The sequence below is a fragment of the Chamaea fasciata genome, unplaced genomic scaffold, assembly GCF_029207755.1.
Source record: "Chamaea fasciata isolate MVZ Bird 193981 ecotype frontalis unplaced genomic scaffold, bChaFas1.0.hap1 SCAF_23, whole genome shotgun sequence".
In the NCBI taxonomy this organism is placed as follows: Eukaryota; Metazoa; Chordata; class Aves; order Passeriformes; family Sylviidae; genus Chamaea; species Chamaea fasciata.
Window position 1 is genome coordinate 3,649,362 of NW_027094108.1, and position 25,939 is coordinate 3,675,300.

The following is a 25,939-nucleotide window of genomic DNA, read 5'->3' on the forward strand; positions in this document are numbered from 1 at the left end:
GGCTGGACAGGCAACGGGAAGGGGTCCTGACCATGGTGTGTGCAATGGCAGCTGCGCCCGGCTCTGTCAGCCTCAGCCTAGGAAAAGATCCAAACCAGCCCCATGTTTACCATAGATATTTATTACAAAACACCAAAAATACAAACTGAACATACAAAACATTATCAAAACTGGCCCCACTGTGGCATCTGCCTGCCCAGGGCCTCCGCAGCACCCAAGGCTCCTGCAGCCATCTGAGGTCCTACATGAACAAACCCTGGCTGAGCACGCGGAGGCTTCAAGTGTAATCACGCTCAAAGGGGAACTCCCTCCTCTTCAAATGCTGCTTCTTCTTCCTCAGTTTCCCTGAGCCCACGATACTGTAGTTGTAATCAGATGTGACATAAGGGATCTCTCCCTCAATTCCTTGCTGGAAAATGAAAAAATTAAACCAGAAACAAGTTTAAGAACTTGTACCTTCAGCAGAGGAGAAAGCACATCCCTCCCCAGGCTGACAGGGCTGATGGTGGGAAGGACCCAGCAATCACCAAACCCCACTTTGGCATCTAAAACACGAGCAGAACATTCTGTTCTCCTGAGATTTCTGTGCTTAAGGACAATTTCACAGAGAGATAACCATCTGCTGATGCCCAGGCATCTCCCAGCACGCATCAGCCTCAGGAGTAAGAAAAGGGCAAACCTGTCAGCCAGCTGCCGCTCAGCCAACTCCCATCCCTCATGTGAGCTCCTACCTGGCCCACAAGCACACAGTTAGGGATGGCGATGTTCCCAAGGAGCAGACAATTCACTAGTCTCAGATTCTCTGGAGGCACTGGTGTCAGGATGTGGTAAAGCTTCTTCTCCATATCAACCCCTCGGACAACTCCTAAAAAAAAACCCCACATGCCTAGTTCAGTCACTGGGGATCCCTGCTCACTGGCACATCCCTACACACGATTGAGCACCAAAGTCCAAACTGGAAGATTAAATTAACTCACACAAGGAAACTGAGACAACTACTGGAATTTTGCAAAAGCCACATGGAATCTGCTTTTGAGAACGTGAACCAGAAAGTGAGTCACTATGGAGTTCTGAGAGAAGCTCTGAGTGGCACCATGCAAGGACATTCCCCACAACTCTTACCACCTGTTAACCAAAGTCCAAGGACTTTGCAGTACAATCTTTAACAGCAGAGAATACACCACACTCGTATCCCACTTCTCCACCTAGTTTTAGAAGACTAGGTAATTCCATCAATCTGCAACCTGTCTGGCAAAACATGGCAGGTGAGAGCAGAGCTCCAGGTGTGCTCACCGAAGCCCAGGCAGTCACAGATCGGTGTCTGTGTCAGCAGGACTGGCCCGTCAGTCTGGCACCGGACTTCCTCGGGAATGCAGCAGAGCCCAACCCAGCTGGCGTTCACTGCATACATGATGTTGCTGGGAGCAACATCCGTGTGAATAACCCTGAGTGCAACAGCATTGAAAGGTACCTGAGGAGGGAAACAGAAGAGAGAGAAATGCTCATCAGCTCCACGTGGATTGAGTATGAGTTCAGAGACAAGACCCTGCTGAGTCCAGACCCTGCACGCTCCCACACCACACCTACACACTATGGCAGGGCACACAAAGCAGCTTCTGCACCAACACGCGCACATGCAGGACACACAGCACACGTGCCACACCGGCACTTAGACAGAAGCCCTCCTTCCAGACACCCTGAATACAATCACTGCAGATTAGAGTGTTTATCCCTCTTCTGAGAAACATACACAGTAGGAACTGAATTGCCCGTCACTTCAAGTTGGGCTCTCTGCATGCACCCTCATAAGCCATCCCAAAAAGTTCCTTTACCTGATATGGCACCAAGTAGTGCAGCGGGAACACCACCCCAATGTCTGGGCTCTGCAGGTGCCCCAGGTATCCCAGGATGGACATGTCACGCAGGATGCCGCTGTGAACTCGCCTGAAAGAACAGCCCCGTGTCAAGGACAACGTGTGGTTTTGTTCAGCCCGTGGACTTCACAGAGCACTTAACGTCCTACTTACACTTCACCTGCCACTCCTGCTCGAGGGAATTCTGGGTTGACATACAGCAGCTTGTGCTGTGGAGCTGACATGTCTTCCCCTTCAGGGTACTGCCAGCTCTCCATGTTGCCCAGTCCCAGCTGCTTGCACTTGGATTGCTGCTTGCCCTTGGTGTGCAGCCCTGCGCTGAAGTGGACGTGCTCAGGCGTCAGCGGGGGCATGGCCTTCCAGTCACAGATATCCATCTGCACAATGTGGCTGGGTGACAACAGCCGGATGAGATCAATGAGGAGCAGCAGCCCTTCACCTTCAGGAGCACAGGAAACACACGACTGCTGCTACTACTGCGACAGGTGGGACAGCAGCGTTAGCTCAGGGCGGATGCTCTCTGAGTTCTCGTTCCACGTGGTGCTGTGCCACCACTGTTACCTCCCTCCCGCACCTCTCCAGAGCAGACTGACCCCATTTACCTTTCACCCAGCCCATGGTGTTGATGACTAGAGGTACTTCCTTCTTGTAGCAGCTGAACACATACTTCACAACATCAAGGTACCTCTCCGTGTCCTGCTCACAGCTGGTCTGGCCATAATACACCATCTTACGGGGCATCTGCTGGTGAGTGAAGGGGGGACCTGGCAAAGAGAGCATCGAACATCCAGTGCATTCCCCAAGTCAAACCAAAACACTCCCATCCGTGAGCAGCCACATGCCTCCTCTCCTGAAATAACCCACGCTCTTCCCACGTGCCAATTGTCCTCCTTGCACAGCCTCCAAGTAGGGGAAATTGGTCTGTCACTTGCAGGCTATGAGATTTGTTTGTTTCAGATTAATATTGTGTGTGTTTTTTTGTTTGAAATCACTGCTCACACACTTGAAAATATTTAAAGAACAGTCTATGAAAAACTGGTTAAACAGCAAACCAGCCTGGCCACGTCCTTTTAGACAGTGACCCAAATCTGCAAGACTACAAACACCAGCCACTTCCTGGACTATGTTTCCCCCACTCATCACAACAGCCCAAATCTGTGCAGATCCACTTTGGATTTCTCATTAGTTTTATCTATGGATACAGGTTTTCCAAAGGAGATCTTTCACATTTGAAAGGCAGAACATCCCCTCTGACATGCTACCACCTCTACAACAACATCTTTCTTTAAAGCAAGCAAAAGAAGCAGAAGAACAATGCCATGTTACCCAGGGAGCTTAAATGTCCCTACACGAAAACTCAAACAGGCCTTGGTTTATTCTCTCCAGGAAACTCCTGACAGCTGTGGCAGCAGCTTCCCCCGAAGCAGAGCCTCTGCCTAGAACACCCTGTTCATTTCAGAAACGGAACAGGTCTCTGGTAACCGCAGAAGCAGCAGAACACATACCCAGAACAGGCTCCGTGACGCTGCTCAGGGACACGCACCCGGGCGGCGTGAATTCCGCCTGGCCGATGTCACACTCCATGTACTCGACCACAGGAAGGCTGCAGGGAAAGAGACTCTGTGTTAGCATCCACCGAAAGAACTACAGCATGACCTGAACGTATCAGAAGTGCCATCTGATTTTGTTCCAGGCTGCAAACCTAAAATACATGAATAAAATCTCTCCTTCCCTCAACCACACTCATGGTGCATTTTTAAGCATTTTAACTCCCCTACTGAACCCGAACTGCTTGGTGCCCAATGTGCTCACACACAGCAAGGCAGCAATTTAACATTATTTCAACAGAGACATTCAGCAGGCAACTTTTCTGAAATCGCACAAAACAAGAATGCCTGTTTTTCTGAATTTTTGTGTTTAAAAGCTATGCACCTTCCAGTTCTGATGGCTCTTCTAAGAGACCTGTCAAACCTTTTTTTTCTTTTTTCCTTCTAAATCTCGTGAAGCACTTAAAAGCTTGCAGAACATGGAAAGACTCACTGGTTCAGTAACAGGTTAATTATGTATCTGTTGAATGTCGATTTCCCAGTGTTTTTTGGGCCACACACCAGCACCACAGGGACACCTTCATCTTCCGCTAGAAAGAAAAGCAGAGTGTGAACTGGACTGATGCTGGCATCACTGAGCCACCCTAGGCAATGCCTAAGCCCTAAGATGCACATTCTTTATAGAGGAAGTTGCACCCCTCAAATCAGCATGTGCTGGTCAGGGCATTCTCTCAACTTTAGGTCATGAAAAGCCTCAAGAATTTTGGTTTTTTTCAGGCTACCAAAGCCCGAACCTGCCCAAAGGGCCGCACTCACCACAGCAGGCCTGGATCAGCTCCTCCAGTGCCAGGCACGTGCTCTCAGACACCAGCAGCCCGTTGTCGGGGCTGCACTTCACGATGCCCACGGACGCCAGGACCGCATCTTCTGGCGCGAAGTTAGACTCCTCCTTTTTCTAGGCGAGAGAGCGAGCACTCAGCACGGGGCGTGTGAGGCCACGGCCCGGGCGCTGACAGGGGCGGCCGCCGCTGGCTCCGCATGGGCGGTGCGGGGACGGGCCAGGGCGCAGCGGGTACCGCGCCGCCTCACCTGGGGCTCGAAAATCCGCGACAGCGGCGGGTGGCTCAGCAGGAATCGCGTCACCGGCGTGTCCAGGTGCTCCAGCAGCACCACGGCGCAGTCGGGCGAGAACCGTTCCATTACCTTCACCCGCGCCTCTGCAAGAGCCAAGTGCCGCCATCGCCCTCAGCCCCGCGCCCGCCCGCGAAATGGCACCCGCCCGCTCCGCAGCGCCCCGCGCACAAAATGGCCGCTCCCGCACAGCCCGTGAAATGGCGCCCGCCCGTGCCCCCGGCCCGGCCCGGCCCGGCCCGCACTCACGGAGGCGGACGTGGTGCAAGCGCATGGCGCCGCGGGCGGCGGCGCGCAGCTGGCGGAGGTCGGCGGCGGGCGGGCGGGCGCCGGGCAGCGCCTCCAGGCTGAGCGCGCAGTGCGTGGCCGGCGAGAAGACCGGCAGTCCCGGGTGGTGCGAGGCCACAGCGAAGCCCAGCAGGCGGACGGCACCGTAGAGGCAGCGCAGGCGGCACTTGCCGGTGAAGGTCAGCGCCTGCGGGACAGAGCGGGCGGTCAGGCGGCGCGGGGCGCGGAGGGGCCGGCGCGCTGTAGGCGCTGCTCACCTGCTGCGGCGGCAGCAGCAGCACGGCCGTGCCCTCCGCCGCCTCTACGGCCACCAGCCCCGGCTCAGCCGGCGGCACCATCCCGGAACGAGTGAAGGAGGAGGCGAACTCCCGCCAGGACGCCTCTGTCCGGCTCTCGCGGGCCAGGGCACGGGCCGGAGCCCGGCGGGGGCGGCTGCGCCGCGCGGGCATGACCGCCGAGCCTCCTCCGCCTCCCGGGGCCGCCCCTCGGCCGGGCCCGCCCCGCCCGGAGCCAGGCCCCGCCCGCCGCCGCCGCCGCCCCGTTAAGAGCCGCCCGAGCGGAGCGGGGCCAGCTCGCCATGCCGCCGCCCGCGCTGCTGCTCCGCCTGTGCCTCTGCGCGGCTGCGGCCGCCGCCTCCTCCTCATTCACCCTCCGCGGCGACCACCGCCTGGCCGGGCTGTTCCCGCTGCACGCCGCCAGGCGCCAGGACGAAGCCAGCCTGCTGGTGCACGGCTGCGAGGAGTGAGTGCCCGCGCCGCCCGTGCCCCCAGCGCGCTCCGTCCTTCCTAACGACCACTCTCATTTCGCAGCGCCGCCTTCAAGAGCCACGGCTACTGCCTGTCCCAGGCTCTGCGCTTCGCTGTGGAAGAGATCAACAACTCCAGCACGCTGCTTCCCAATGTTACCCTGGGCTACGAAATCTACGACACCTGCTCTGAGCCTACCAACTTCCATGCCACGCTGTGTGCCCTCGCTCGTAAAGGCAGGCAGGATGTCCAGGTGCTCTCCAGTTTCCAACACTATGAACCCCAGGCTGTGGCTGTCATTGGCCCTGACAGCACCCGGCTGGCCCTCACCACGGCCGCTGTTCTCAGCCTCTTTCTTGTACCAGAGGTAAGTGCGGCTCCTGTGGCTGATGAAAAACAGAGATTCCCAAGGAGTGATAGTTTTAGGGAGGGTGGGCTCAGAGCTGAGGAGCCTGGTAGAGCTGGAAATGCAGCCCCTCTCTGTGTGCTATCCCAGGATCCTTCCCAGGCAGTCAGTGGCCTGGCTCGCCATCCATCACAGCTTCCTCCTGCTTCAGCATGCTTATCACTGGGTCCACTGCCTGCCCAGCTCCAAGTCTTCCCAGGACAGGCTGCCTATGCCATTAGCTCTTAGGTGTGGAGCTGCCTGGGCCAGTGCATTCCCCTTTCCCCTGGCTCCCTTTGCAGATCAGCTATGAAGCCTCCACGGAGTCGCTGAGCCTGAAGCGGCTGTACCCCTCTTTCCTGCGCACCATCCCCAGCGACAGGCAGCAGGTGAAGGCCATCTTCTCGCTGCTGCAGCACTTTGGCTGGACCTGGGTGGTGCTGCTGGGCAGCGACAACACCTATGGCAGGGCCGGCCTGGATGCCCTGCAGGAGCTGCTGACCGCAAGCAACGTGTGCGTGGCCTACCGAGGCACCATCCCTGCCAACTCGGACGCCAGCAACCCAGAGATTCACAACCTGGTCCGAATCCTCACAGACGTCAAGGTCAATGTCACTGTCGTGTTCTCCAACAGAGGAAGCGTTCTGCCCTTCTTTGAGGTGGTGATACAGAGGAACATCACAGACATGGTGTGGGTGGCCTCCGAAGACTGGTCGTTGGCTCAAATGATCTGGCAGATCCCTGGCATCCAGACCATCGGTACAGTGTTCGGGATGGCAGTTGAGAGGCCAGAGTCCACGATGCTGGAACGCTTTGAAGCTTGGAAGATGTCAGAGGAAGGCGGTGGGGCTGAGTGTGCCAGCAGTGCAGAGGCAGGCGGGGAATCTGTGGGGAATGCGTGGCTGGACTGCACCCAGTGCTGCACTGGCTGCCGTGCACTCGCCACTGTCCCTGACATGTACGATGCTCAAGGCTCCTTCAACGTGTACTCAGCCGTGTATGCCGTGGCCCATGGCCTCCATGACCTGCTGGGCTGTGCCTCGGGGACCTGCAGCAAAGGCACTGTCTATCCCTGGCAGGTAAGAGCAACCTTGTGGAAGAAGATCCATGAGGATCCCTTCCCACAGGGAAGGATTTTTCCATTATGCCTAAAGGTTTCTGGTCTTTCCCAAAGGCTTAAATCCCAGCTGAAGACCCCTGTGGGCTTCAGCTGCCCCTCACAGTCAGAGTAGCCAAGACCTACACCTAGACTCCATCCTAGGTCACTTGTTCCTCTACCACCAGCCCCTCACTGGATGGGATTTCCTGCAGATATTGGGGGGCTGGAAAGCAGCTACAGGACAGAGGAAGTGTTCTCCAGCACATCTCCCTCCCAATGGCAGGAGTCATGCCATTGGAAGGACTCTTCTCTTACTCTTCTGTTTTACAGCTCCTACAGAAGATCAGGCAAGTAAACTTCACCCTGTACAGGAGCCGAATTTCTTTTGATGCCAACGGGGATATTCATAAAGGCTATGACATTGTCACGTGGAAGTGGCAGGGCCCAAACTGGGTTTCTGATGTGATAGGAACGTTCCGTGTGAACCCTGACAGGCTGAGTCTCGACCTAGACAAAGTCCCGTGGCACACAGAAGATGGCAAGGTACCATTCTGCACCCAGGTCTTATTTATTGCCCACGTCTGAGCTGACTGCATCCCAATACCAGCAGTTCTGGGGTGTTTCCTCACAGCAGGGCAAAACTGAGGGCAGAGGCAGTGTAGGGGGGTGCCAGAGTGCTGCTGAGCCTAAACTGTTCTGCTGCCTGCCAGCCTGACCCTGTCTGTGCTCCTGGCAGGCTCCCAGCTCGGTGTGCTCAGAGGCCTGTGAGCCAGGGGAGATGCGGCTGCAGCAGAGCCGCCACAAATGCTGCTTCAGCTGTGTGGCCTGTCCAGCAGGAACCTTCCTGAACAGATCGGGTCAGTACACCCCAGGGTCTGCTCCTGCCCCTTCCTCCCCTGCCCACATCCTACCTCCTGCTCCTGTGTCAGCCTCTCACCTCCTGTGGTCAGTAAAACCTCTGAGCTGGCCTGAAGGCGGTGGGCCTGGCTCCTGTTTGCTTACCAGTGGGTATGCAAAGCCCATGCCCTGTGCTTTCCGGGGAGTACTGCCCACAGGTGAGCCCACCTGGGCAAAGAGAGCCCCTTTGCCTGTGGCCGGCAAAAGGGGATGTCCGGCCCGGTAGCTGTCCCCTGCACCGCATCCTCTGCCAGGGAAATTCAACTGGGTGGTTGCCTTTGTGCCCCAGCTGGCACACGGGACTTCCGTACTACATGGTCAGCAGCACCTGGCATATGGAAATGTCTCCTGCCTCAGAATAACCAGCCACAACGACAAACCCCTTCCTTCCTGGCAGCTAGTCCCTCAACACCCTTGGCCTGTGGAGTGGGCAGGGGCAGCTCTGGGGAGAGGGGGAGCAGAAAGCCTCTCTACATGGTACTGTCCCATTCAACAGCAGCTGCTAGAGATCCTTCCCAGGTTACTCCTTGATGCACGGGCCCCTTCCCACCCACAGCCCCCACGGCCCTGAGCCTCACACCGCCAAGCCCCAGTCTCAGCCAGGGCCATGGATTTTGGGAGAGTTCACGGGGCAAATTTTAGGTGGGAGGTCTTTTGGGAAAAGAGCCCCCTCTGCTGCCCCAGTAAGTGCCCGCAGGAAGGAACAAGCGCGATGGGTGAGCAGAGCCCAGGGAGCTGCGGGCCGGGCCCTGCGCTGTGGCAGAGTTCTTACCGGGTCCGAGGTGTGTGAGGTGTCCATGTCCTCCACAGACCCCTTTGACTGCCAGGCCTGTGGCTTGAGCGAGTGGGCCCCAGCAGGGAGCGAAGTCTGCTTCAGCCGCACCATCGAGTTCCTGTCCTGGTCCGAGCCCCTCTCCTGGGCGCTGCTGGCCATGGCTGTTCTTCTCATGCTGCTCATAGCGGCGCTGGCTGTCCTCTTTGCCCTCAACGCCTCCACACCTGTGGTCAAGTCTGCGGGCGGGAAGACGTGTTTCCTCATGCTGGGCTCCCTGGCCTGCACCTGCAGCAGCCTCTTCTGCTACTTCGGGGAGCCCTCGCGGGCGGCGTGCCTGCTGCGGGTGCCTCTCTGTACCATCAGCTTCACCGTGTTCCTCTCGTGCGTGGCGACCCGCTGCTTCCAGATCCTCTGCATCTTCAAGCTGAACGCGCGCTGCCCCGCGCTCTACGAGGCCTGGATGCGGCGCCAGGGGCCGGTGCTGTTCGTGGTGGCCAGCACGGCGGCACAGGTGGTGCTGTGCGTTGTGGCCGAGGCCGTCAGCCCCTCGGTGCCGCGCCGGGAGTACGGAGCGCGGGACGAGTGGGTGGTGCTGGAGTGCGCCCAGAGCGGCGCGGCCGACGCCGCCATCGCCTACACGGTGCTGCTCAGCGCCGGCTGCTTCGCGCTCAGCTACGCGGGCACGGACCTGCCCGCCGCCTACAACGAGGCCAAGAGCCTGACCGTGAGCCTGCTGCTACACCTGGCCTGCTCGGCCGCCGTGCTCTGCTCGCAGGGAACGCTGCGCGGCCGGGCCGAGACGGCGGCGCGGGTGCTCAGCATGCTGGGCACGCTCGCAGCACTGCTGGGCGGGTACTTCGTGCCGCGGGCCTTCGTCATCCTGCTGCGGCCGCACCAAAACACGGCCGAATACTTCCAGATGGCCATCCAGGAGTACACGCGCCGCCTGGCCGCCGCCTGAGCCGCGGGGCTCGGCCCGCACCGCGCCTCCCTCGCCGCGGGGCCCGGCGCTGGCCCGCCCCGGCCGCGCTCTCCGCCGTCACTGCCGGCGCCCGCTGACGCCACGTCCGGCGGCGGCGGATGCCGGCGGCCCCCGGTGCGCGGCCATGGCGGCGGCGGCGGCTCACAGCGTGCGGGTGCTGCGGGAGCTGAACCGGCAGCGCGCGGCCGGGCAGTTCTGCGACGCGACGCTGGGCGTGGGCGGCCGCGAGTTCCGCGCGCACTGGCCGGTGCTCGCCAGCTGCTCCCGCTTCTTCCGCGCCCGCGGCCCCGGCGGGCCCGTGGCGCTGCCCGACGGCCTCGCCGACACCTTCCAGCTGCTGCTCGACTTCTTCTACACGGGGCGCCTGGCGCTCACGGCGCACAACCGCGCCCGCCTGCTGGCGGCCGCCGAGCAGCTCGGCGTGCCCGACGCCGTGGCGCTGTGCCGCGCCTTCCGCCCGCGGCCCCGCCGCGCCGCCGCCGCCGCCGCCCGCCCGGAGCCCGCGGCGGCCCCGCAGCCCGGCGGGCAGGCGGTGCGTGAGGGGGGCGGGAGGGGGGCGGCGGGGCCGGGGCCGGGCGGGGGCGGCGCGGTGACGCCGCTGTTCCCTCGCAGGGCTCCCCCTCGGCCCCGGAGGAGGCGGCGGTGGGTGGCGGCGGGCGGGGGGACGGCGACGCCGAGCTCCTTCCCGAGAAAAAGGCGCTGCGGAGCAAAAAGAGCCCCCCCGCTCCGGGAAAGGCGCCGGGGAGCAGAAAAGGTACAGCGGTGCCGGTCGAGTGCCCCACATGTCATAAAACCTTCCTCAGCAAATATTACCTTAAAGTGCACAACAGGTAAACGCTCCGGCTTCTCCTTCCCCTTGCGCGCGGGGGGACGCGCCGCCCCCACAGCTCGGCCCCTTCCCGGGAGGGAAAAAGGGCGGCCCCCTTTCTGCCAGCTGGTTCCGACACCTCGCCATCCCCCGGGGTGGTAAAGGAGGGTCTCCTCTGCCCCTGGGGGAGGGTTATATGTCAATGGAAGGCGTCCCAGAGCTGCAGCCACTGTCCTGAGCTGTGGCTCAGGAAGGACATGTGATGGGCTCCTCGGGGGCTGCACTAGCTGTAGGGGACCAATGGCAAATCCTGGGCTTTGAGATTGCCCCAGGCTGGGAAGGAGTTTCTTGGGTTGCGGGGGACACATAGCTGGGCTCTGTGAGGAGCTCCAGGGTGGATCATCAAGAGCAGGGCATAGCCCTGCAATGAATGCTCAGGCTTTGCTTCACTTGTGTTGGGGAAGAATCTTGGCCCTGCAGAAATGGTGTTCTGTGGAGTGCAGCGGGCACTGACAGCTGTGCTGTAGAGGGGACACAAAAGTGGCATAAAAGCAGCTTTAGTGTGGGTGTGAATAGTAGCACTGCGGAGGTGGGGGGAAGTACCCACCTCACCCTTCCCTGTGACCTCCGGGGCCTGTCTGTGCAGATGCTGTTGACAGGCAGTGATGGGATTCTCTATTTGCATCCCCCAAGGAAACACACTGGAGAGAAGCCATTTGAGTGTTCCAAGTGTGGCAAATGTTACTTTAGAAAAGAGAATCTCCTGGAACACGAAGCCAGGAACTGCATGAACCGATCGGAACAGGTACGCCCAAGAGCTGCCTTGCTGGGCTAGAGTATGGCTGTTGTGTGGCAGGAGGGGAACTGGAGCCTTTTCCCAGTCCCAGCCCATGCTCAGTTCCAAACAGACCCCTGTCAGCACAGTGTGGCACGTGTTCCATGGCTGGGACCCCCACAGCCAGGGTCCCTGCGCCTGGGACTCGTGCCTGATACACACAACACAGCCCTCACTTGTGTTCCAGCACACCAGGACTCCACAAGATTTGGCTCCTGTGGGTGTGGGCTGAATGCTGTATCTGGGTGCCAGTGCCATTTGTTGGGCAGGGAGCTGAGCTGTGGGCTCCAGGTCAGGCTCTGGGTCCTCTGGAAGCCAACAGCACCCCTCTCACAGGTGTTCACATGCTCGGCCTGCCCGGAGGTGTTCAAGCGGCGGATGGAGCTGCGGCTGCACATGGTGTCACACACCGGGGAGATGCCATACAAGGTCAGCAGGGTCTGCATCCAACATCCCTGTGGATGCTGCTGGACACTGGCACTGAGCAGGGGCAAGCCTTTCCCTTCTAGGGCAGCCCAGCCCATTGAGAGCTGAGCACACCAGTTCCCTTCTCTGGTCCATGATAGTTCACTCAGGGTTGTTCCCCATCTCTGAACCAAAATGTGATGCAGGGAGGCACCACAGCCCAAGGCTTCCTGTGGCTGTACCAGGAATCCTTGTTCTACTGCCCTGCCAGTCCTCCCCTTGCTCTGAGCACACTCTTTGCGGGCAGCCAGAAGCTGACCCCATTCTCCTGTCTTGCAGTGCTCCTCCTGCTCACAGCAGTTCATGCAGAAGAAGGACCTGCAGAGCCACATGATAAAGCTGCACGGCGCACCCAAGCCCCACGCGGTAGTGACTGGGAGTTTTGGGGAGGGTGATCCTGAGTGTGGACCTGGCCTAAGGAATGGTGCAATATGTCTGGCTGTTAGTGAGGGGGTGGGGCACAGAACTACTGGAAATGGGTTCTTTTGGGTACAAGAGCAGCCCACAGATCCAGCACTTCATCTCTGTTGGGCTGTCCCATCTCACTGGGTGTCTCTGAGCTGGGGGCACTGCCTTGGCTTCTGCAGGGAGGTCCCTGGAGCAGCTGCAGAAGGGCTGGGTGTGAGTGTGTCTGGGGTGGGTGTACCCCAATCCTAACACCCTCCTCTCCTGTGGCCTTGCAGTGCTCAACCTGCTCCAAGTGCTTTCTGTCCCGGACAGAGCTGCGCCTGCACGAGGCCTTCAAGCACCGCGGAGAGAAGCTGTTTGTGTGTGAGGAGTGTGGGCACAGGGCCTCGAGCCGCAATGGCCTCCAGATGCACATCAAGGCCAAGCACAGGTATGATGTGACCTGTGTCCTCTCTTAGGTCACCCTGGCTCTCCTGGCTGCAGTCCCTGCCCCGCAGGCCTGGGGGGGTTGGCTGAAAGTCACCCTCTTCCCAGAGATGCTGGGCTGAGACCCAAGGGGCCGAAGCTGGCGGAGGCAGAGGTGACAGTGACGTTTTCCTGCCCACAGGAACGAGCGGCCCTACGTGTGTGAGTTCTGCCACCACGCCTTCACACAGAAAGCCAACCTCAACATGCACCTGCGCACGCACACGGGAGAGAAGCCCTTCCAGTGCCATCTCTGCGGCAAGACCTTCCGGACACAAGGTACCCCTGGCTGTGGCTGGTCATGCCAAGTGCTGTTCTTCAGCATCCAGGACCTCCAGAAAGCAGCTTCCCCAGCAAAGCTGTGCTCTTGTGAGTGCAGGCTGATACCGAGAAAAGCACATTCCTGTTACCTGCGCTGCTCTCATGGCACAGAAGGGGAACGAGCTGGTGTTGCTCATGATCCTTAGCTGGAGCAGGCAGTTAATGGCTTGTGCTGCTCTTGCCTTCCTGGCCAGCCTGGGCCCAGCCTGACATCGCCTGGGATGGGGTGCATGGGCTGTGCTTCTGACCAGCCACTCTCCTTGTCTCCCCGTTAACGGCAGCGAGTCTGGACAAGCACAACAGGACGCACACCGGGGAGCGGCCGTTCAGCTGCGAGTTTTGCGAGCAGCGTTTCACGGAGAAGGGGCCGCTGCTGAGGCACGTCGCCAGCCGGCACCAGGAGGGGCGGCCCCACTTCTGCCACATCTGTGGGAAGACATTCAAAGGTAACGTGGCGGCTCCAGCCCTCATGGGGCTCTGCAGGAGCTGCCTCCTTCCCGTGGGTGGGCTGGCATTGCTGTGAGCCTCTATGACGTAGAGCTGCTGCCAACAGGCTCTTGCTTCCTTTCCCAGCGGTAGAACAGCTGCGTGTCCATGTTCGGCGGCACAAGGGAGTAAGGAAGTTTGAGTGCATCGAGTGTGGCTACAAATTCACACGGCAGGTGAGGCCTTCCCTGGCTCTGGGGCCCCCGTGCTGCACTGGGGAGCCAGCCCTCCCTGGGTTTCTCCACATTCCCCTTCCTTTGCAGGCTCACTTGAGGCGCCACATGGAGATCCACGACCGAGTGGAGAACTACAACCCTCGACAGCGGAAGCTGCGGAACCTGATCATCGAGGATGAGAAGGAGGTGATGGTGGTGCTGCAGCCGCCGCCAGAGCTGGAGGTGGGCTCAGCCGAGGTCATCGTGGAGTCGCTGGCCCGTGGGCCACTGCCTGAGGAGGTCCCTGCGCAGAAATTCTGCTCCAACGAGAACTTCCCCCCTGCGGACGTGATTGAGCAATCCCTGATAATAACCACAACGATTCCTGAAGACTGTGAGACGTAGTGTGGGGACCTATCCCCTTCCACTGAAACTCAGTAAAGCATTAAGTTGAGCCACTTTCTGCCACACTTGTTCTTTTGAGCGCCCTCCCCTCCTTTTCTGCCAATCTCTATCCCACGCTGCAGGGAAAGGAAGTGTCACCATGATGTTGTGATTGAGTGTCAAATGAAGAAATGTCTCAGAAGGGTCACTCCAGTCAGTGTCCATGCGTGGTGTGCAGTGGGATAGGACTGACCTCCCTGTATCATACTGTGACTCACTTTCTGATGCCAGAGGAGCTGGTGCTGCCTTCCCACCCTGCCTGTGATTAAAGCTCACCTTCCCCCACAGAGAGCGGCTCTGCCCATTCCTTAACTCCTCCGTTTAACTTCTGCCTTATTTCTCCTTTATTTTGTTAAGCTTTTGTCAGTTGCTCTTTCCCCCATTAAAGGCAGGGCATGACCTGTGTCTGCTCAGCACTGGGATGACTGAGCTGTGAGTTCACTTGAAACACACTCCAGCAGCCACAAAGTGCCTGTGCTCATGTGTGGGGACATACACTGTCCCAAATAACCCAATCCATGGTTGCTGGGAGAAAGAACCATGGCCTGAGTGGTGCCAGGGTGGGGAGAGATCTCTGTGTACCCCCACACCCCAGAGTTGCAGGCGTACTCTCTCCCCTTTGCCCCTCTACTCACCAAGGAGGCAGAGAGGCTCCAGTTTAAGCGTATCTGGAATGAGAAACTCCCAGTAAAATCTCACTCCAGGTCCCTTCCCCTCACAGAAAACAGAATTGTGTAACAGGTTTTATTTAACTTGACTGCTGCAAGTAAATTTAAAAACCAACTATGAGAATAAAAATACATTATCTGCAAATGTAAAATGCCTTTGTTTCAAAGGATGGAGTTCAACTGTACTGGAGGATTCAACACAATGAATTCTACAAAAAAATAAATACAGATCTGTAGCTGCTCAGCGGGTGGGACTGGGGGTTCAGCAGCGAGCACGGCCGCGTGCGCCAGGGTGTGTTATTTATAGCTCAGCAGAAATGCCTCGGGCTGTGGCGCCATCAGGAATTGGCCATTGCTCCCAAAAAAGCAGCAGCTGCCCCGAATTGCGGGCCCCTGTGCCCCCCTACTTTGTCCACGGCTTTGACACCCAGGGGCGGCCGTGCCGGGCCCCGCACGTTCCCTGCTGGCACGCGGCGGTCTCAAGGCACTGTCAGTGTTCCAGGCTGCAGAACAGCCCGGATTCCCCGTGGCTGAGGGGCACAGCAGTGTCAGACAGCACTGGGGCAAAACAGGTTTCTGTAAAGCTGTGAAGACGCTGATGCTGTGGAAATGGGGCTTGGATGCTTCTTGTTCCAGGGGCAAGACTGGAGGAGAGAGATCGAGTACACGGGGTTTCCATCTCTGAATTCAGTTTAAATGCAATTTTTTCCTCTACTAGCTAAGATTTAAAGACCAAAAAACCAAATGCATCCAGCCACACCTTAACTTCTGCCACACTTCAGGGTTATCCTGAAGGTGCAGCACTTGCTCTCAGGGAGCCATGCTGCAGGTTTAGCCTCTTGCTTCTTCCAGAAACATTCCACAAGTAAACGGCACGCATCTGCTCTTCAGCAAAGGTAGATAAACAGAGCCCACCTGGCCAGGGCACTTGGGCAAGTATAAAGGCAAATCTTACACAGGCCAAAATAAAACTACAAACCCCAAATAAAAAGAAGAAAAAAAATCCTAAAACAACTACCTTTCAATCCCAACATGTGCACAGGAAGCCTGTCTCCCTCCGAGGCACAGAATACAGGGGGGTGTCCAGACCACTGCCCTACCAGACAGACCCCTCCCAAGACAGAAACTGAAGGAAGGAGTTTGGTGGCAAACGAAGCATTACAGGGTGAAGGAGCTCCCAGTGAAAGGTGTCCGGTCACAAGCCATAAGCAGCGGTGCTGTGGTGTGGTTCACCCCGAGTGCTTTCCCCAGGGATCAGCTCTCGGGTCCCTGTGGGCAGCACGGCGCTGTCTCCTGCCTGAAGAGCCAAGGGAAGCAGTGGAGGCCTCGCTGCCTGCAGGCCCACAGCATCACATCCAACAGCCAGAGTTCTTGCTTCCTCTGTGATCAGTATGGTCTTGTTTCCAAGCACTGGTTTGCCTCAGCCTTCTCCCAAAGCAACCCAGGTTCCAGATGAGGGACTCTGTCAAGCCACTTCCCGTGCTAAGGCAGCTCATTGAGGTTCTGGTTGTGAAGGTTTTGGGTCTGCCTGCTCAAGCTGATGGTGTTGTCCAGCGTGATGCTGTCATCCTCCTGTGTGGTTTCTGGCATGAACTGCCGGAATATGCTGACGCTGCCGTGCCAGAAGATGGGCTCGGGGAGCTGGCCCACGACGCTCCACGTTCGTGTCTCAGGGTCGTAGGCTTCCAGGACATCCGAGAGTTCAAACGTGTTATCGTAGCCCCCCGAGACATAAAGCTTCCCACCGAGCACAGCCACGCTCCCCCCAACGTGAACCTGCAAGGTAACAACACACACCATGATCAGGGGGTGTTTGCCTGATGCAGCAGCCCATCGAGGGGGTTGGTGCAATCTGGGAGCTGCAGCTTGGAGGGAGCTGCATGTCTGCCAGCTGCAGGCTGGGCTCTGAAGCAATTCTGCCCACAGATTTCACACGCTGGGCTGCACACTCAGACATGCCACCACATCCAGGACTGTCTTCCCAGTGACTCCAACACACTTTAGCCAGCTCCACACACAAGGGGTTCTGCTTCTAAAAAGCTCTTGTTTCTCCAAAGGTAAATGAAACTCATTTGTAACACTTAAGACATCCTAGAAGTGGGAAAATGTCCTACCTGAAGCATGGCAGGGATTTTATCCCATTCGTTCTTTGATGGATTGTAAACATCCACTTCAGCCGAGTCATCTCTGGGGAAGAGAACACAAAATTACTCTTCTGCATTCTAGAAACGCTGCTTGAGTTTTTCATCAAAGCCAAATTTAGATGGGCAGGGGGCGAGAAGTGCTGGGAAGGCAGCGTAATCCTCCAGGGCTTCTCTTACCCACCCTGCTCGGCAGACAGGAGGGCGACAGTGACAGGTGAGGGACGTCTGCGACTCAGAGACATGCGCTGCTGACACAAGAATGCGTGGAGGACAAGGTCAGGGCAGCTGGAGAGGAGCTCTCACTCCTTCCAAGGCACAGATGGGATCAAGATGCTGCAAGGCAGCTCCAGGCAGGGCCAGCAGCCAGACAAGGGCCTCCTCTCCCCACTCTGGGGCAACTGCAGAGAGCACCTGAACCTCACTGCTCTATTTATAGGTATAAAACTGGTCACAGCATGCGGGATCATCACTCAGAGCCTTTAGCCTGAGCTATTAAACCAGTTTGCTACTTTTACTTGCAACCTACTCCTCTGCCCTCCAAAGATTATCGCACAGCTCTACACAGAGCAGCAGCCCACGTGCAGCACATGAAATGAGGAAAGAACACTTAACCCAAATCATCTCCTCACTGACTCTTGCAGATGCAAAGTGATCTGAAAATCCTGAAGTGTCAATCATCAGTATTTTATAAAGGGTAAGAAAAAGGAAATTCTACAGAATCAGGTTATGACAAAGAGCTGGGCAGCTGCAACACCCTGACAGGATGGACGGAAACCAGCTGACCAGAACAGCTGCCAGCGAGACACTTGGCTGGACCCAAAAGGTCCAAATACAAAGTCTTGGGCCAAAGCTGCTACTTTATGCAAAGCCAAGAGGAGATTAAAGAAAGAGAAGTGCCTGGGGGCCATCACTGAAGTCTCTGTTTGCTCAGAGTCAACACAGGGAGATGAAATGCTCCAGCCCTAGCATGCCTTCCCGTTTATTTTTAATTAAGCGGATAACTGAAGTATTTGCGCCACCAGGACAGCTTCAGATGGGTAATTAAGTCCCAATTTGGAAAGGTACTTAAAAATAGTGACCAATCACTTCATCTTCAGCCCTCTTATCTCTGCTGAGACGGAAGACGTCCTCTCCCGCATTAGAGTTTAACGTTTTCTTGGAGCTTATGTGCTTATTTATAGCAACGAGGGGGGCTGAACCAGGAGAAGAAGAAACTGAGAAGCCAATTTCCAAGCAGTGCTGCTGACTTCAGATGGATTTACACCTGCCTGTTCCCCAGCCCTGGGGTACACTCATATATTTTCACAAGTTAGGGGCAGCTCTTTGAGGCCCACCAACACACGGAAAGAGGTGTTACAGCCCTCCCTGCACCATCAGGGGGAGGCACTGCTGTGCTGCCCCAACCCAGGGCCCTCCCTCCGCCACCTGCAAAACCCACCTTCCCAGCAAAGCTGTGGGCTCTCCTCAGGGGGAGGGAGGGAGGGAAGCGATTGCTCCCACTACTCACCGTATGAAGTACATGAGACCGTTGAGCGTGACGGTCTTCGGGGCAAAGGACCAGGGGGGCAGGTGGCCGCAGTTGACAAGGGACCAGAGGTCACTGTCAGGGTCGTAGCACTGCATGACCATGGACTCTTTGCCAGCCAGGGAGCCGATGGCGAAGAGTTTCCCACGGCACGAGGTGGTGGAGCAGTTGTCCATGGGATACAGCATGGGCTGCAGGGCCTCCCAGCTGTCCAGTGTGTGGTCGTAGCGCTCCGTGCTGTCGGAGGCAACCACGTAGAGCAGCCCGTCCAGGACTGTGGAGCTGTGGTATTCCCTGGCTTTCAGCATGGGCGACACCTCCGTCCACTCGTTCACGCTGGAATTGTACCTCCAGACGCAGTCGTACAGCCTGGAGCCGTCCGAGCCCCCTGTGGCACAGCAGGACACATGTCAAGAGCCTGGCTCCACAAAGGGAAGGGCAACGGAGGAGAGGGCTTGGCTCGGCACATGTGCCACAAGGATTTTAAAGGAAGTTTTGCAATGTTTCATTCCCAGCAAGCCAGGGAGGATTTCTCCCATGGCATTCTTAGTCCGTATCCAGCTATGACTCAAAATGAGTCTTCCATGTTAAATTACCTCTGTCCTGTAACACCCACTTCTCTCCCATTTTGCACCTCCCCCTTCTGTTGCTACCCAGAAGCTGCCAAGGCAGTGGTGCTGCTGTCAGCTCGGGAATCTCCCAGCCTTGCCTGCATTACACTGACACTGACTAGAATAACTCAAGATCCCCAGCAGCAGCCTGCAGACAGCTCCCAGCAGGACTGACCTGCCTGGGATCACTTTAGGAAGCTCCCACAGGACTTAAGAACCTCTGTAAAACATGCTGCATCCATGTGATAGCCCATCGTTTTTACAACCCTTCCTCAAAGCAGGGCCTTGTTTTCTGTTCACCTTCATTGAGACTTGCTCTTCAAAGCTCTGCCAGCGTGTCCTGCACACCGAGGGCACGGTGTTCCACAGCACTCAGTGTCCTGGGCCTCAGTTTGTTACAGCTGTCACAGAGATGTAGTTCAAAGGAGGCATCTGCATGCAGCTTAATAGCCAAATTTACATATTGGTGTCACCTTGACAGAAGTAATTGTAGCCCCAGAAAGGAAGCAGGATTTGTGCAGGGGAAGGTACTGTGACTCACAGGGCCTGGTGAAGGAACCTGGGGCTTTCTGACAGGCCTCTGCCTCAAGCATGTGCCTAACTTGTGATTCAGGGGGCTCTGAACATGAACACCTTCTTCAAAGAGAGAAACTCAAAACCTTCTTACATCACCTCTGTCCTCAGTGACGGTTAAAAATTTCTAACTACAAGATCTGTGACTTCTGCCAGCATGCTCAACAGCATTAGTCATGACAAAATAGCTCCTGGACTGAGACCAGCTGCTAAATCCAGCACCGACTCCAGGAGTCTCCATGCCTGCTGGCAGGCTGCAGGCACCCAAGCCAAGACCCAAACTCTCCGCTACCCAGGAAAAGCCAAGTGTCGCTGCTACAATCCACATATTTTAAACAGAACCCACCACCCTGGTGCTTCCCCTCATTCCCTGTACGCCTTACCAGTGACATAGATGTCATTTCCCAGCGCAGCAACACTGTAGCCCCCTCCCAAGTGCTCGGGGAACTCGGCCAGGTAGCGCCAGTGGCCAGTGCGTGGGTTGTAGCAGTCAACGGTGACAAGCTCGTCGCAGTCACGGTCACAGCCACCAACGAGGACAAGGATCTCGGCGAGGCCGGTGGAGGGCCGGGGGCGCATGCGGGCACAGGGCCCCCGGTCGTGGCGGTCGAGGCGGGCAGCCTGGAAGTCGCGGGCCTCCCGCAGGAGGCGCAGGCAGGGAGGGCAGCGGGCCACCAGCGGCTCGCTCTCCACGTGGGCCAGCAGGTAGAAGCGGCGCACAAAGGGCAGGCGGACGTGGGCCAGGAGCTGCGGCAGCAGCGGGGCGCGGGTGGCGGGGTCAGCGCGCACCCAGCGCAGCGCCAGCTGAAAGGCGGCCTCCTCCTTGGGGATGCAGAGCCCGTCGTCCCGCAGGTAGGAGAGCAGGCGTGGCAGCGGCAGCCGCTCCAGCTGGGCGCCCAGCTCACCCACATGCCGCAGCACGAAGCGGTGGGCGGCAGCCGCCAGCTCCGGGCAGGCGAAGGCCTCCGCGAAGTCCTGCATGTCCAGGGCGTTGGCGGGCTCCAGCTGCCGCGCCAGCCAGGCACCGCAGGCTTCCTTGACGGCGGGGAACTGCAGCAGGTCGGCGGCGCGCAGCAGGCGCTCGGCGATGTCGGGGCCCAGCCGCCCCACGCGGCCGGTGTAGGCGAAGTCGAGCAGCCTGCCCAGGCACTCGGGCTCGACGCCGTGCAGCCGCACACGCTCGGCCCGCGACTCGCGCAGGGCCCCGCCGAACATGGCGCGGAAGTAGCCCGAGGCAGCGGCCAGAACGGCGCGGTGAGCCCCGAACTCTCGCCCGCCGGCCACCACCGTCACGTCCAGCAGGCTCCGCTCGGCCCGCAGCGCGCTCAGACCCCGCAGCAACGACACCGCGTGTGCCGGTTCTCCCGTCGCCGCCGCCGCGGTTGAGGCTGCCGCTGCCGTCCCGCCGGTGCCGCTCGCCATGCCGTGCCTGCGGAGAGCGCACCTGAGTCACACCCCGCGCGGAGCCGCTGGGACCGACCCCCGAGCGATTCCCGGGGCGGGAAGGGAGGTGGAGATCAGGCAAGGAGGCGGCGGGTGGCTCGGGGAGCCCGTCCCGGCCGGGACCCCCTGAGAGCGGCCGTTGCGTAACGCGGCCCCGCTCGGGCCGGTGGCAGGGCCCCGCAGCTACCGCGCCCAGCCCCGCGCCCTTGGCCCCGGGCTGGCGCTCAGAAGGAGCCGCCCAGTGGTACCGGGAGAACACACGACCGGCCCCGAGCGCCGACAGAGCTCCGCTCTGAGTCCGGCTCGAGTACCGCCGTTAGCGCGGGCGGAGGGTCCGGCTCGGGGCTGAGGGTCGGGCTCAGGTTAGACGCTTCGGTACCCTGCCCGTCCTGCCTCCGCCACCAGCCAGGCCCCGCGGCGAGCCCAGGGCCGCTCTCTCCCGCCCGGGCCCACAACCACCCGATAATTATGAGCCGCTCCCGGACCGCGCTCACCGGTCCGCTCTCCGCCGTGCTCCGCGCTCCGCTTCCCGCTCCGTTCACCGCTCCCGGCACCGCCCCCGCCCCTCCGCCGCTCCCAGCGCGCCCCGCGCCCGGCACTGCGCACGCCCGGACTACGGCTCCCGGCGGCCCCGCGCGGGCGGCCGCCCCTTCGCCGCCTCCCGCCGGCACCGAGCGGCTCACGGTGTCGGCACTGCCCGGCTGCCGCCGCCGCCGCCCCGGCCCCGCCCGCGCCGGGACATGGACTCCGACTCCTGCGCTTCGCCGTTCGCCCCCGAGGTAAGCCGGAGTCCCGGGGGGAAAAAGGAAGGGAAGGGAGGAGCGGGCAGGGAACAGAAGGGTAGGGGGTGCGTCTCCCACCCCCCGGCCCGGCCAGCCTGGCCCGGTCCTGTCCGGTCACCGGTGCCCGCTGCCCGTTCCCCGCCGCGGGGCGGGGGGCCGGGGCCGGGGCCATTTTGTGCCGCCGGGGCGAGGAATGGCGGCGGCGCCGCCCCACCGCGCCCGCCGCGGGGGGGGCTGCCGGGGGGCCCGGTACCGACACCGGGGGGCGATGGGGGGGGGGGGGCACTGCCCGGTTCCGCCGCTGCGGGGGCGGGGGGGGGCGGTGCGGGGCGCGGCGGGAGCGGCGGCGCCGCCTCCCACCGGCGGGCCCGGCCCCGCGGCCGCCGCTCACCCCCGCCCCCCGCAGGACTTCTCCCCCGGCTCCCGGCGGCACCGCACCGTGGAGGACTTCAATAAGTTCTGCACCTTCGTCTTGGCCTACGCCGGCTACATCCCCTACCCGCAGGAGGTGAGTTACACCGGGGGGCCCTGGGGGCACTAGTGGCACTGGGGGGGCACCGGGGTGGTCTGTCAGACCGGCCGGTCCAGCGGTCACGGTCCCGCGCCGGGCCTGAACAAAAGGGGAACGGCGGCGGCTTGGGGCTCTGGGGACGGGGCGGGTGGTGCCCGGCGTGGGCGGGGTGAAAAACGTCGGATCCGGCGTCGCTCCTGCTGCTCCCCGGGCCCGGGAGCTCCGGCCGGAGAAACCTCGAGGCGGCGTGCAGGGGGAGTGGCAGCTGCAGCGCCTTAAGGAACAGGGCTCAGCATCCCCGGGGGACAGGACTCAGCTCCCTGGGGGACAGGGCACAGTGCCTCGGGCAGAGGGCTGTTTCCAAGGGCAAAGGGTTCAGCACCCCATGGGACAGGGGACAGTACCCAGGGGAAAGGGCTCAGCACCTCCAGGACAGGGCACAGTGCTTCAGGGGACAAGGGACAGTGTCCCTGGGGACAAGGGACAGCGCCCTGTGGGACAGGGGACACCACTCTAGGGGATAGGGCACAGCACCTCAGGAATGGGGCAGAGTGCCCTGGGGGACAGAGGACAGTGCCCTGTGCCACATGTGAGTCTGCTCCAAGTCAAACTGTTACCTGCTTCCTAAACGTGTTCCAGGAGACGCCGCTGAGGAACAGCCCCAGCCCTCCCAACAGCACTGGAGGCACGATTGACAGTGATAGCTGGGATCCCCGCTTCAATGACACCCCCTCCTCTGTCTCCCTGCCCGCCAAGAACAGAAAGAACTTTAGTCAGCTTAAGCGAGCAAAACCGTACGGTTCCCTGTTCCAGCGGGCAAAGGCCAGCAACTTCCTGCCAGAGCGAAAGCAAATCGATAAGATCAGGAAGAAGAAAAAGCTGAAAAGGAGGGAAACAGAGGTGTCTGCAGAGGAGGACTATGAGGAGAAGCTGCTGGATCTGGAGGCAGAGGACTCTTATGCAGAGACGCCTATGAGCCCCTCGTCGGAGGGCGACCCTCAGTCTGTGACTGAGCACTGCTCGGTGTGGGACTCTGACACTCCATCCAGTGTCTCCTACCCTGCCGTGACGGCCGAGCAGACGGTGGAGATCCAGAGCGTGGGCAAACGAACGGTCATTCGGCAGGGCAAGCAGGTGGTCTTTCGGGATGAGGACGGCACTGGTGATGACGAGGACATCATGGTGGATTCAGGTAGGTGGCCTGGCTGTCCCAAGAGGATTAGCCAGGTGGAAGTAGTGGTGCTTTACTTGTAGCCTGAGGATAATGCTGTGGAGCACTGCCCGGGTGGAATTCAGGAGCAGTTGGGTTCTTGTGGGGAGGGAGGTGGGTTGGCTCTTTCTGTAATAAACTGAGTGAAAAGCTGCAACTTTATAGAAGCAGCTGCCTCTCCTCTCCTCAATTACGGCCTCCTGTGTACTGCTGAGAGTCTCTTCCTGTGCAAGAGAGACCTGGAAAAAGCGGCAAAGTGCCTGTCTTTGAAGCCCAGGTAGTTAATTTAGCATGAAAGGAGAGAAAATTCCTGGTGTGAGAGGCATCAGCCGCTAAAAACCTATCTTTGACATTTGTCTTTGCAGATGACGACTCGTGGGACCTGGTCACTTGCTTCTGCATGAAGCCTTTCGCCGGGCGGCCGATGATCGAGTGCAACGAGTGCCACACCTGGATCCACCTCTCCTGCGCCAAAATCCGCAAGTCCAACGTCCCAGAGATCTACATCTGCCAGAAGTGCCGGGACTCCAAGTTTGACATTCGCCGTTCGAACCGCTCCCGGACGGGCTCGCGCAGGCGCTTCCTGGACTAGGGGGGAGGCACGTGCTGGTGCGCTGCGTGGGTGGGCGAGCTGTGGGTGCCGGCCGGGAGGCCGGGGAGGGCTCCCCTGAACTGCTGCTGCTCAGGCAGGAGGGCTGCCCAGCCGGCCTGTGGCCCAGGGATGAGGAATCGCCGAGCCGCGGGCAGCCGGAGCTGGGAGCGGCCGACTGGGCAGAACTGTGGTGAGAGACTGTCTCGAGGGACAGATGAAGCTGAGCTCAGTGGAGTTTTGTCTGGTTACGATGACTGGGTGATGTACAATACCTTTGCCAAGTAGGTTTTCTCATCCCATTGGGAAACTGCAAATCTTCTCTGTGCTAGAAAACTCCTCCTCCTCCCAAAGAGGGAGGGGAGGAGGAGGGAGTCTGTGTGAAAGTCTGAAAAGTAAATGGCCCTGTGTTTTAAATTCAATGTGATATTATACCTGCCCATTTGTCCATATAGATCAATCTTAGATATCCTAAGGCTCCGTAGGAGTCAGCCTCAGTGCTGCTGGCCTCTGTGCGATCTGCTGCTGCTTCCACGGGCCTGAGCATAGGCCAGTTCTGTCATTTGGCATCATCCAAGTGCAAAAAAGACTCAGGGCTCCCTCCTGTGCCAAGGGACAGCGCCCTGGCAGGAAGGAGCAGCCCTGTTCCTGGACAGGCAGCGTGGGGGATCAGCGGCATCAGATTCCTTCCTAGAAGGTCTCTTCTTACAGTGATTTTTTTGTGATTTATTTGCATGATCAGCTCAAATGTGTGTATGGGGGGAAACTGCTCCATTTCCTGTCCCTTCATTAACCTTTATGGTGCTGTTTTAAGAAGATGACTCTCCCTCATCTCAGCCCAGAATTCAAACATGGGCTGTAAAAGGGGCCAAAGGAAATGTAGAACCTGGCAAGTCTGGTTTGGAATTTGATCATGTCCATCCAAGTACGACAGCTGAGTTGATTTTTGCTTTCGCTGTTTGTTTTTTGAAACTGGACTGTAACCAAAAAGCCAGAATCTTTATTCTATTGGTAGCAATGACACAGATCAAAGTGAATGCAGGCAATGCAGTTACAGGATGAAGTGCAATGAGGATCTGTCTGGTGCAGAGTGGACAGGAGAGCTCTGAGGCCCTGGCCAGCACTGCAGACAGGACCTTCTGGGCCTCAGCCCACGGGAATTCCTTCAGGACCACGATGGGAAGTCACGGCTCATACACAGGGAGATGCTGGCGTTTTTCCTCAGTGACCATACAGATCCACATGGATCACACAAATTGGGTTGATGTTTGGAGGTGTTTCTCTGAAGTTAGGCCTGCAGAACAGTATGTGCTCTGTCCAGTAAAAGGCTCAGAGAAGCACTGGCTGGCACAGCGGCTGCAGCCAGACCAGCTGTGCCAGCAGGAACATGTCCCCATGAGTTCTGCAGTCACACAGCATTGGAGCATTGCCTTGTCTGAGGACTGGCTCTCTGGGAGATGCATCCTGGTGATGACTGAGGGTCTTGCTAGCACACAGGGTCAAGTGCCCTCCTTCACACATCGGCCCTGGGGCTGCCAAAGCCTCAGGCAGCCCAGTGCCACAGGGCCCGGGGGCTCCACAGTGTGGGGCAGGGTGACAGAAGTGCACATCATGCAACTGTTCTCTCCTGGTTCTTGATAAAGATCTCGTTCCACCAAGCTGTAACAGCTGACTGGGTTCAGAAAACCAGCTTCTGTGAAATCTCTCAACCATGCCTGTGCTGTGCTGCCTTCAGAAGCTACGTGGAACCACCAAGGAGTTTGCCAAAGACT

At 58.9% G+C, this 25,939-nt stretch overlaps 5 protein-coding genes across 5 annotated transcripts; 3 read left to right on the top strand and 2 right to left on the bottom strand.

Moving 5' to 3' along the window:
- Positions 1–100: 100 nt before the first annotated feature.
- NOL9 (nucleolar protein 9) lies at positions 101–5,307 on the bottom strand. The gene is made up of 12 exons (XM_066202999.1): positions 5,098–5,307; positions 4,802–5,027; positions 4,511–4,638; positions 4,238–4,376; positions 3,915–4,011; positions 3,380–3,477; positions 2,477–2,638; positions 2,028–2,313; positions 1,833–1,944; positions 1,294–1,471; positions 732–865; positions 101–409 (listed from the first exon to the last, which is right to left on the bottom strand). Exons 1-12 carry the CDS (start codon positions 5,287–5,289, stop codon positions 278–280), a joined length of 1,884 nt encoding a protein of 627 aa, XP_066059096.1. The 5' UTR covers positions 5,290–5,307; the 3' UTR covers positions 101–277.
- An 85-nt stretch (positions 5,308–5,392) lies between these two features.
- On the top strand, positions 5,393–9,704 carry TAS1R1 (taste 1 receptor member 1). The gene is made up of 6 exons (XM_066202998.1): positions 5,393–5,581; positions 5,650–5,953; positions 6,274–7,050; positions 7,401–7,613; positions 7,807–7,927; positions 8,778–9,704. Exons 1-6 carry the CDS (start codon positions 5,418–5,420, stop codon positions 9,701–9,703), a joined length of 2,505 nt encoding a protein of 834 aa, XP_066059095.1. The 5' UTR covers positions 5,393–5,417; the 3' UTR covers position 9,704.
- Positions 9,705–9,822: 118 nt separating this feature from the next.
- Positions 9,823–14,398, top strand: ZBTB48 (zinc finger and BTB domain containing 48). Its single transcript, XM_066203220.1, has 10 exons — positions 9,823–10,256; positions 10,337–10,554; positions 11,226–11,337; positions 11,704–11,796; positions 12,112–12,198; positions 12,516–12,670; positions 12,848–12,984; positions 13,308–13,472; positions 13,600–13,688; positions 13,776–14,398. The coding sequence occupies exons 1-10, from the start codon at positions 9,849–9,851 to the stop codon at positions 14,070–14,072; spliced, it is 1,761 nt and encodes a 586-aa protein (XP_066059317.1). The 5' UTR covers positions 9,823–9,848; the 3' UTR covers positions 14,073–14,398.
- Positions 14,399–14,841: 443 nt separating this feature from the next.
- Positions 14,842–21,637, bottom strand: KLHL21 (kelch like family member 21). Its single transcript, XM_066203219.1, has 5 exons — positions 21,570–21,637; positions 20,016–21,061; positions 18,431–18,836; positions 16,894–16,966; positions 14,842–16,555 (listed from the first exon to the last, which is right to left on the bottom strand). Exons 2-5 carry the CDS (start codon positions 21,052–21,054, stop codon positions 16,262–16,264), a joined length of 1,812 nt encoding a protein of 603 aa, XP_066059316.1. The 5' UTR covers positions 21,055–21,061; positions 21,570–21,637; the 3' UTR covers positions 14,842–16,261.
- Positions 21,638–21,705: 68 nt separating this feature from the next.
- PHF13 (PHD finger protein 13) lies at positions 21,706–25,854 on the top strand. Its single transcript, XM_066203223.1, has 4 exons — positions 21,706–21,854; positions 22,264–22,365; positions 23,008–23,560; positions 23,944–25,854. Exons 1-4 carry the CDS (start codon positions 21,816–21,818, stop codon positions 24,168–24,170), a joined length of 921 nt encoding a protein of 306 aa, XP_066059320.1. The 5' UTR covers positions 21,706–21,815; the 3' UTR covers positions 24,171–25,854.
- Positions 25,855–25,939: the final 85 nt, after the last annotated feature.

Coding starts and splice junctions, on each gene's coding strand:
- ZBTB48 (XM_066203220.1), top strand. CDS start 9,849: ATGGCGGCGGCGGCGGCTCACAGCGTGCGGGTGCTGCGGGAGCTGAAC. Junction 12,985..13,307: donor CAAGACCTTCCGGACACAAG/GTACCCCTGGCT, acceptor CGTTAACGGCAG/CGAGTCTGGACAAGCACAAC. Junction 13,473..13,599: donor CTGTGGGAAGACATTCAAAG/GTAACGTGGCGG, acceptor TTCCTTTCCCAG/CGGTAGAACAGCTGCGTGTC.
- PHF13 (XM_066203223.1), top strand. CDS start 21,816: ATGGACTCCGACTCCTGCGCTTCGCCGTTCGCCCCCGAG. Junction 21,855..22,263: donor CTTCGCCGTTCGCCCCCGAG/GTAAGCCGGAGT, acceptor CGCCCCCCGCAG/GACTTCTCCCCCGGCTCCCG. Junction 22,366..23,007: donor ACATCCCCTACCCGCAGGAG/GTGAGTTACACC, acceptor AACGTGTTCCAG/GAGACGCCGCTGAGGAACAG.
- TAS1R1 (XM_066202998.1), top strand. CDS start 5,418: ATGCCGCCGCCCGCGCTGCTGCTCCGCCTGTGCCTCTGCGCGGCTGCG. Junction 5,582..5,649: donor CTGGTGCACGGCTGCGAGGA/GTGAGTGCCCGC, acceptor CTCATTTCGCAG/CGCCGCCTTCAAGAGCCACG. Junction 7,928..8,777: donor AACCTTCCTGAACAGATCGG/GTCAGTACACCC, acceptor TGTCCTCCACAG/ACCCCTTTGACTGCCAGGCC.
- NOL9 (XM_066202999.1), bottom strand. CDS start 5,289: ATGCCCGCGCGGCGCAGCCGCCCCCGCCGGGCTCCGGCCCGTGCCCTG. Junction 5,028..5,097: donor TGCTGCTGCCGCCGCAGCAG/GTGAGCAGCGCC, acceptor TCTGTCCCGCAG/GCGCTGACCTTCACCGGCAA. Junction 1,472..1,832: donor ACTACTTGGTGCCATATCAG/GTAAAGGAACTT, acceptor TTCCCTCCTCAG/GTACCTTTCAATGCTGTTGC.
- KLHL21 (XM_066203219.1), bottom strand. CDS start 21,054: ATGGCGAGCGGCACCGGCGGGACGGCAGCGGCAGCCTCAACCGCGGCG. Junction 18,837..20,015: donor AAATGACATCTATGTCACTG/GTAAGGCGTACA, acceptor GCTGTGCCACAG/GGGGCTCGGACGGCTCCAGG. Junction 16,556..16,893: donor AAATCCCTGCCATGCTTCAG/GTAGGACATTTT, acceptor GTTACCTTGCAG/GTTCACGTTGGGGGGAGCGT.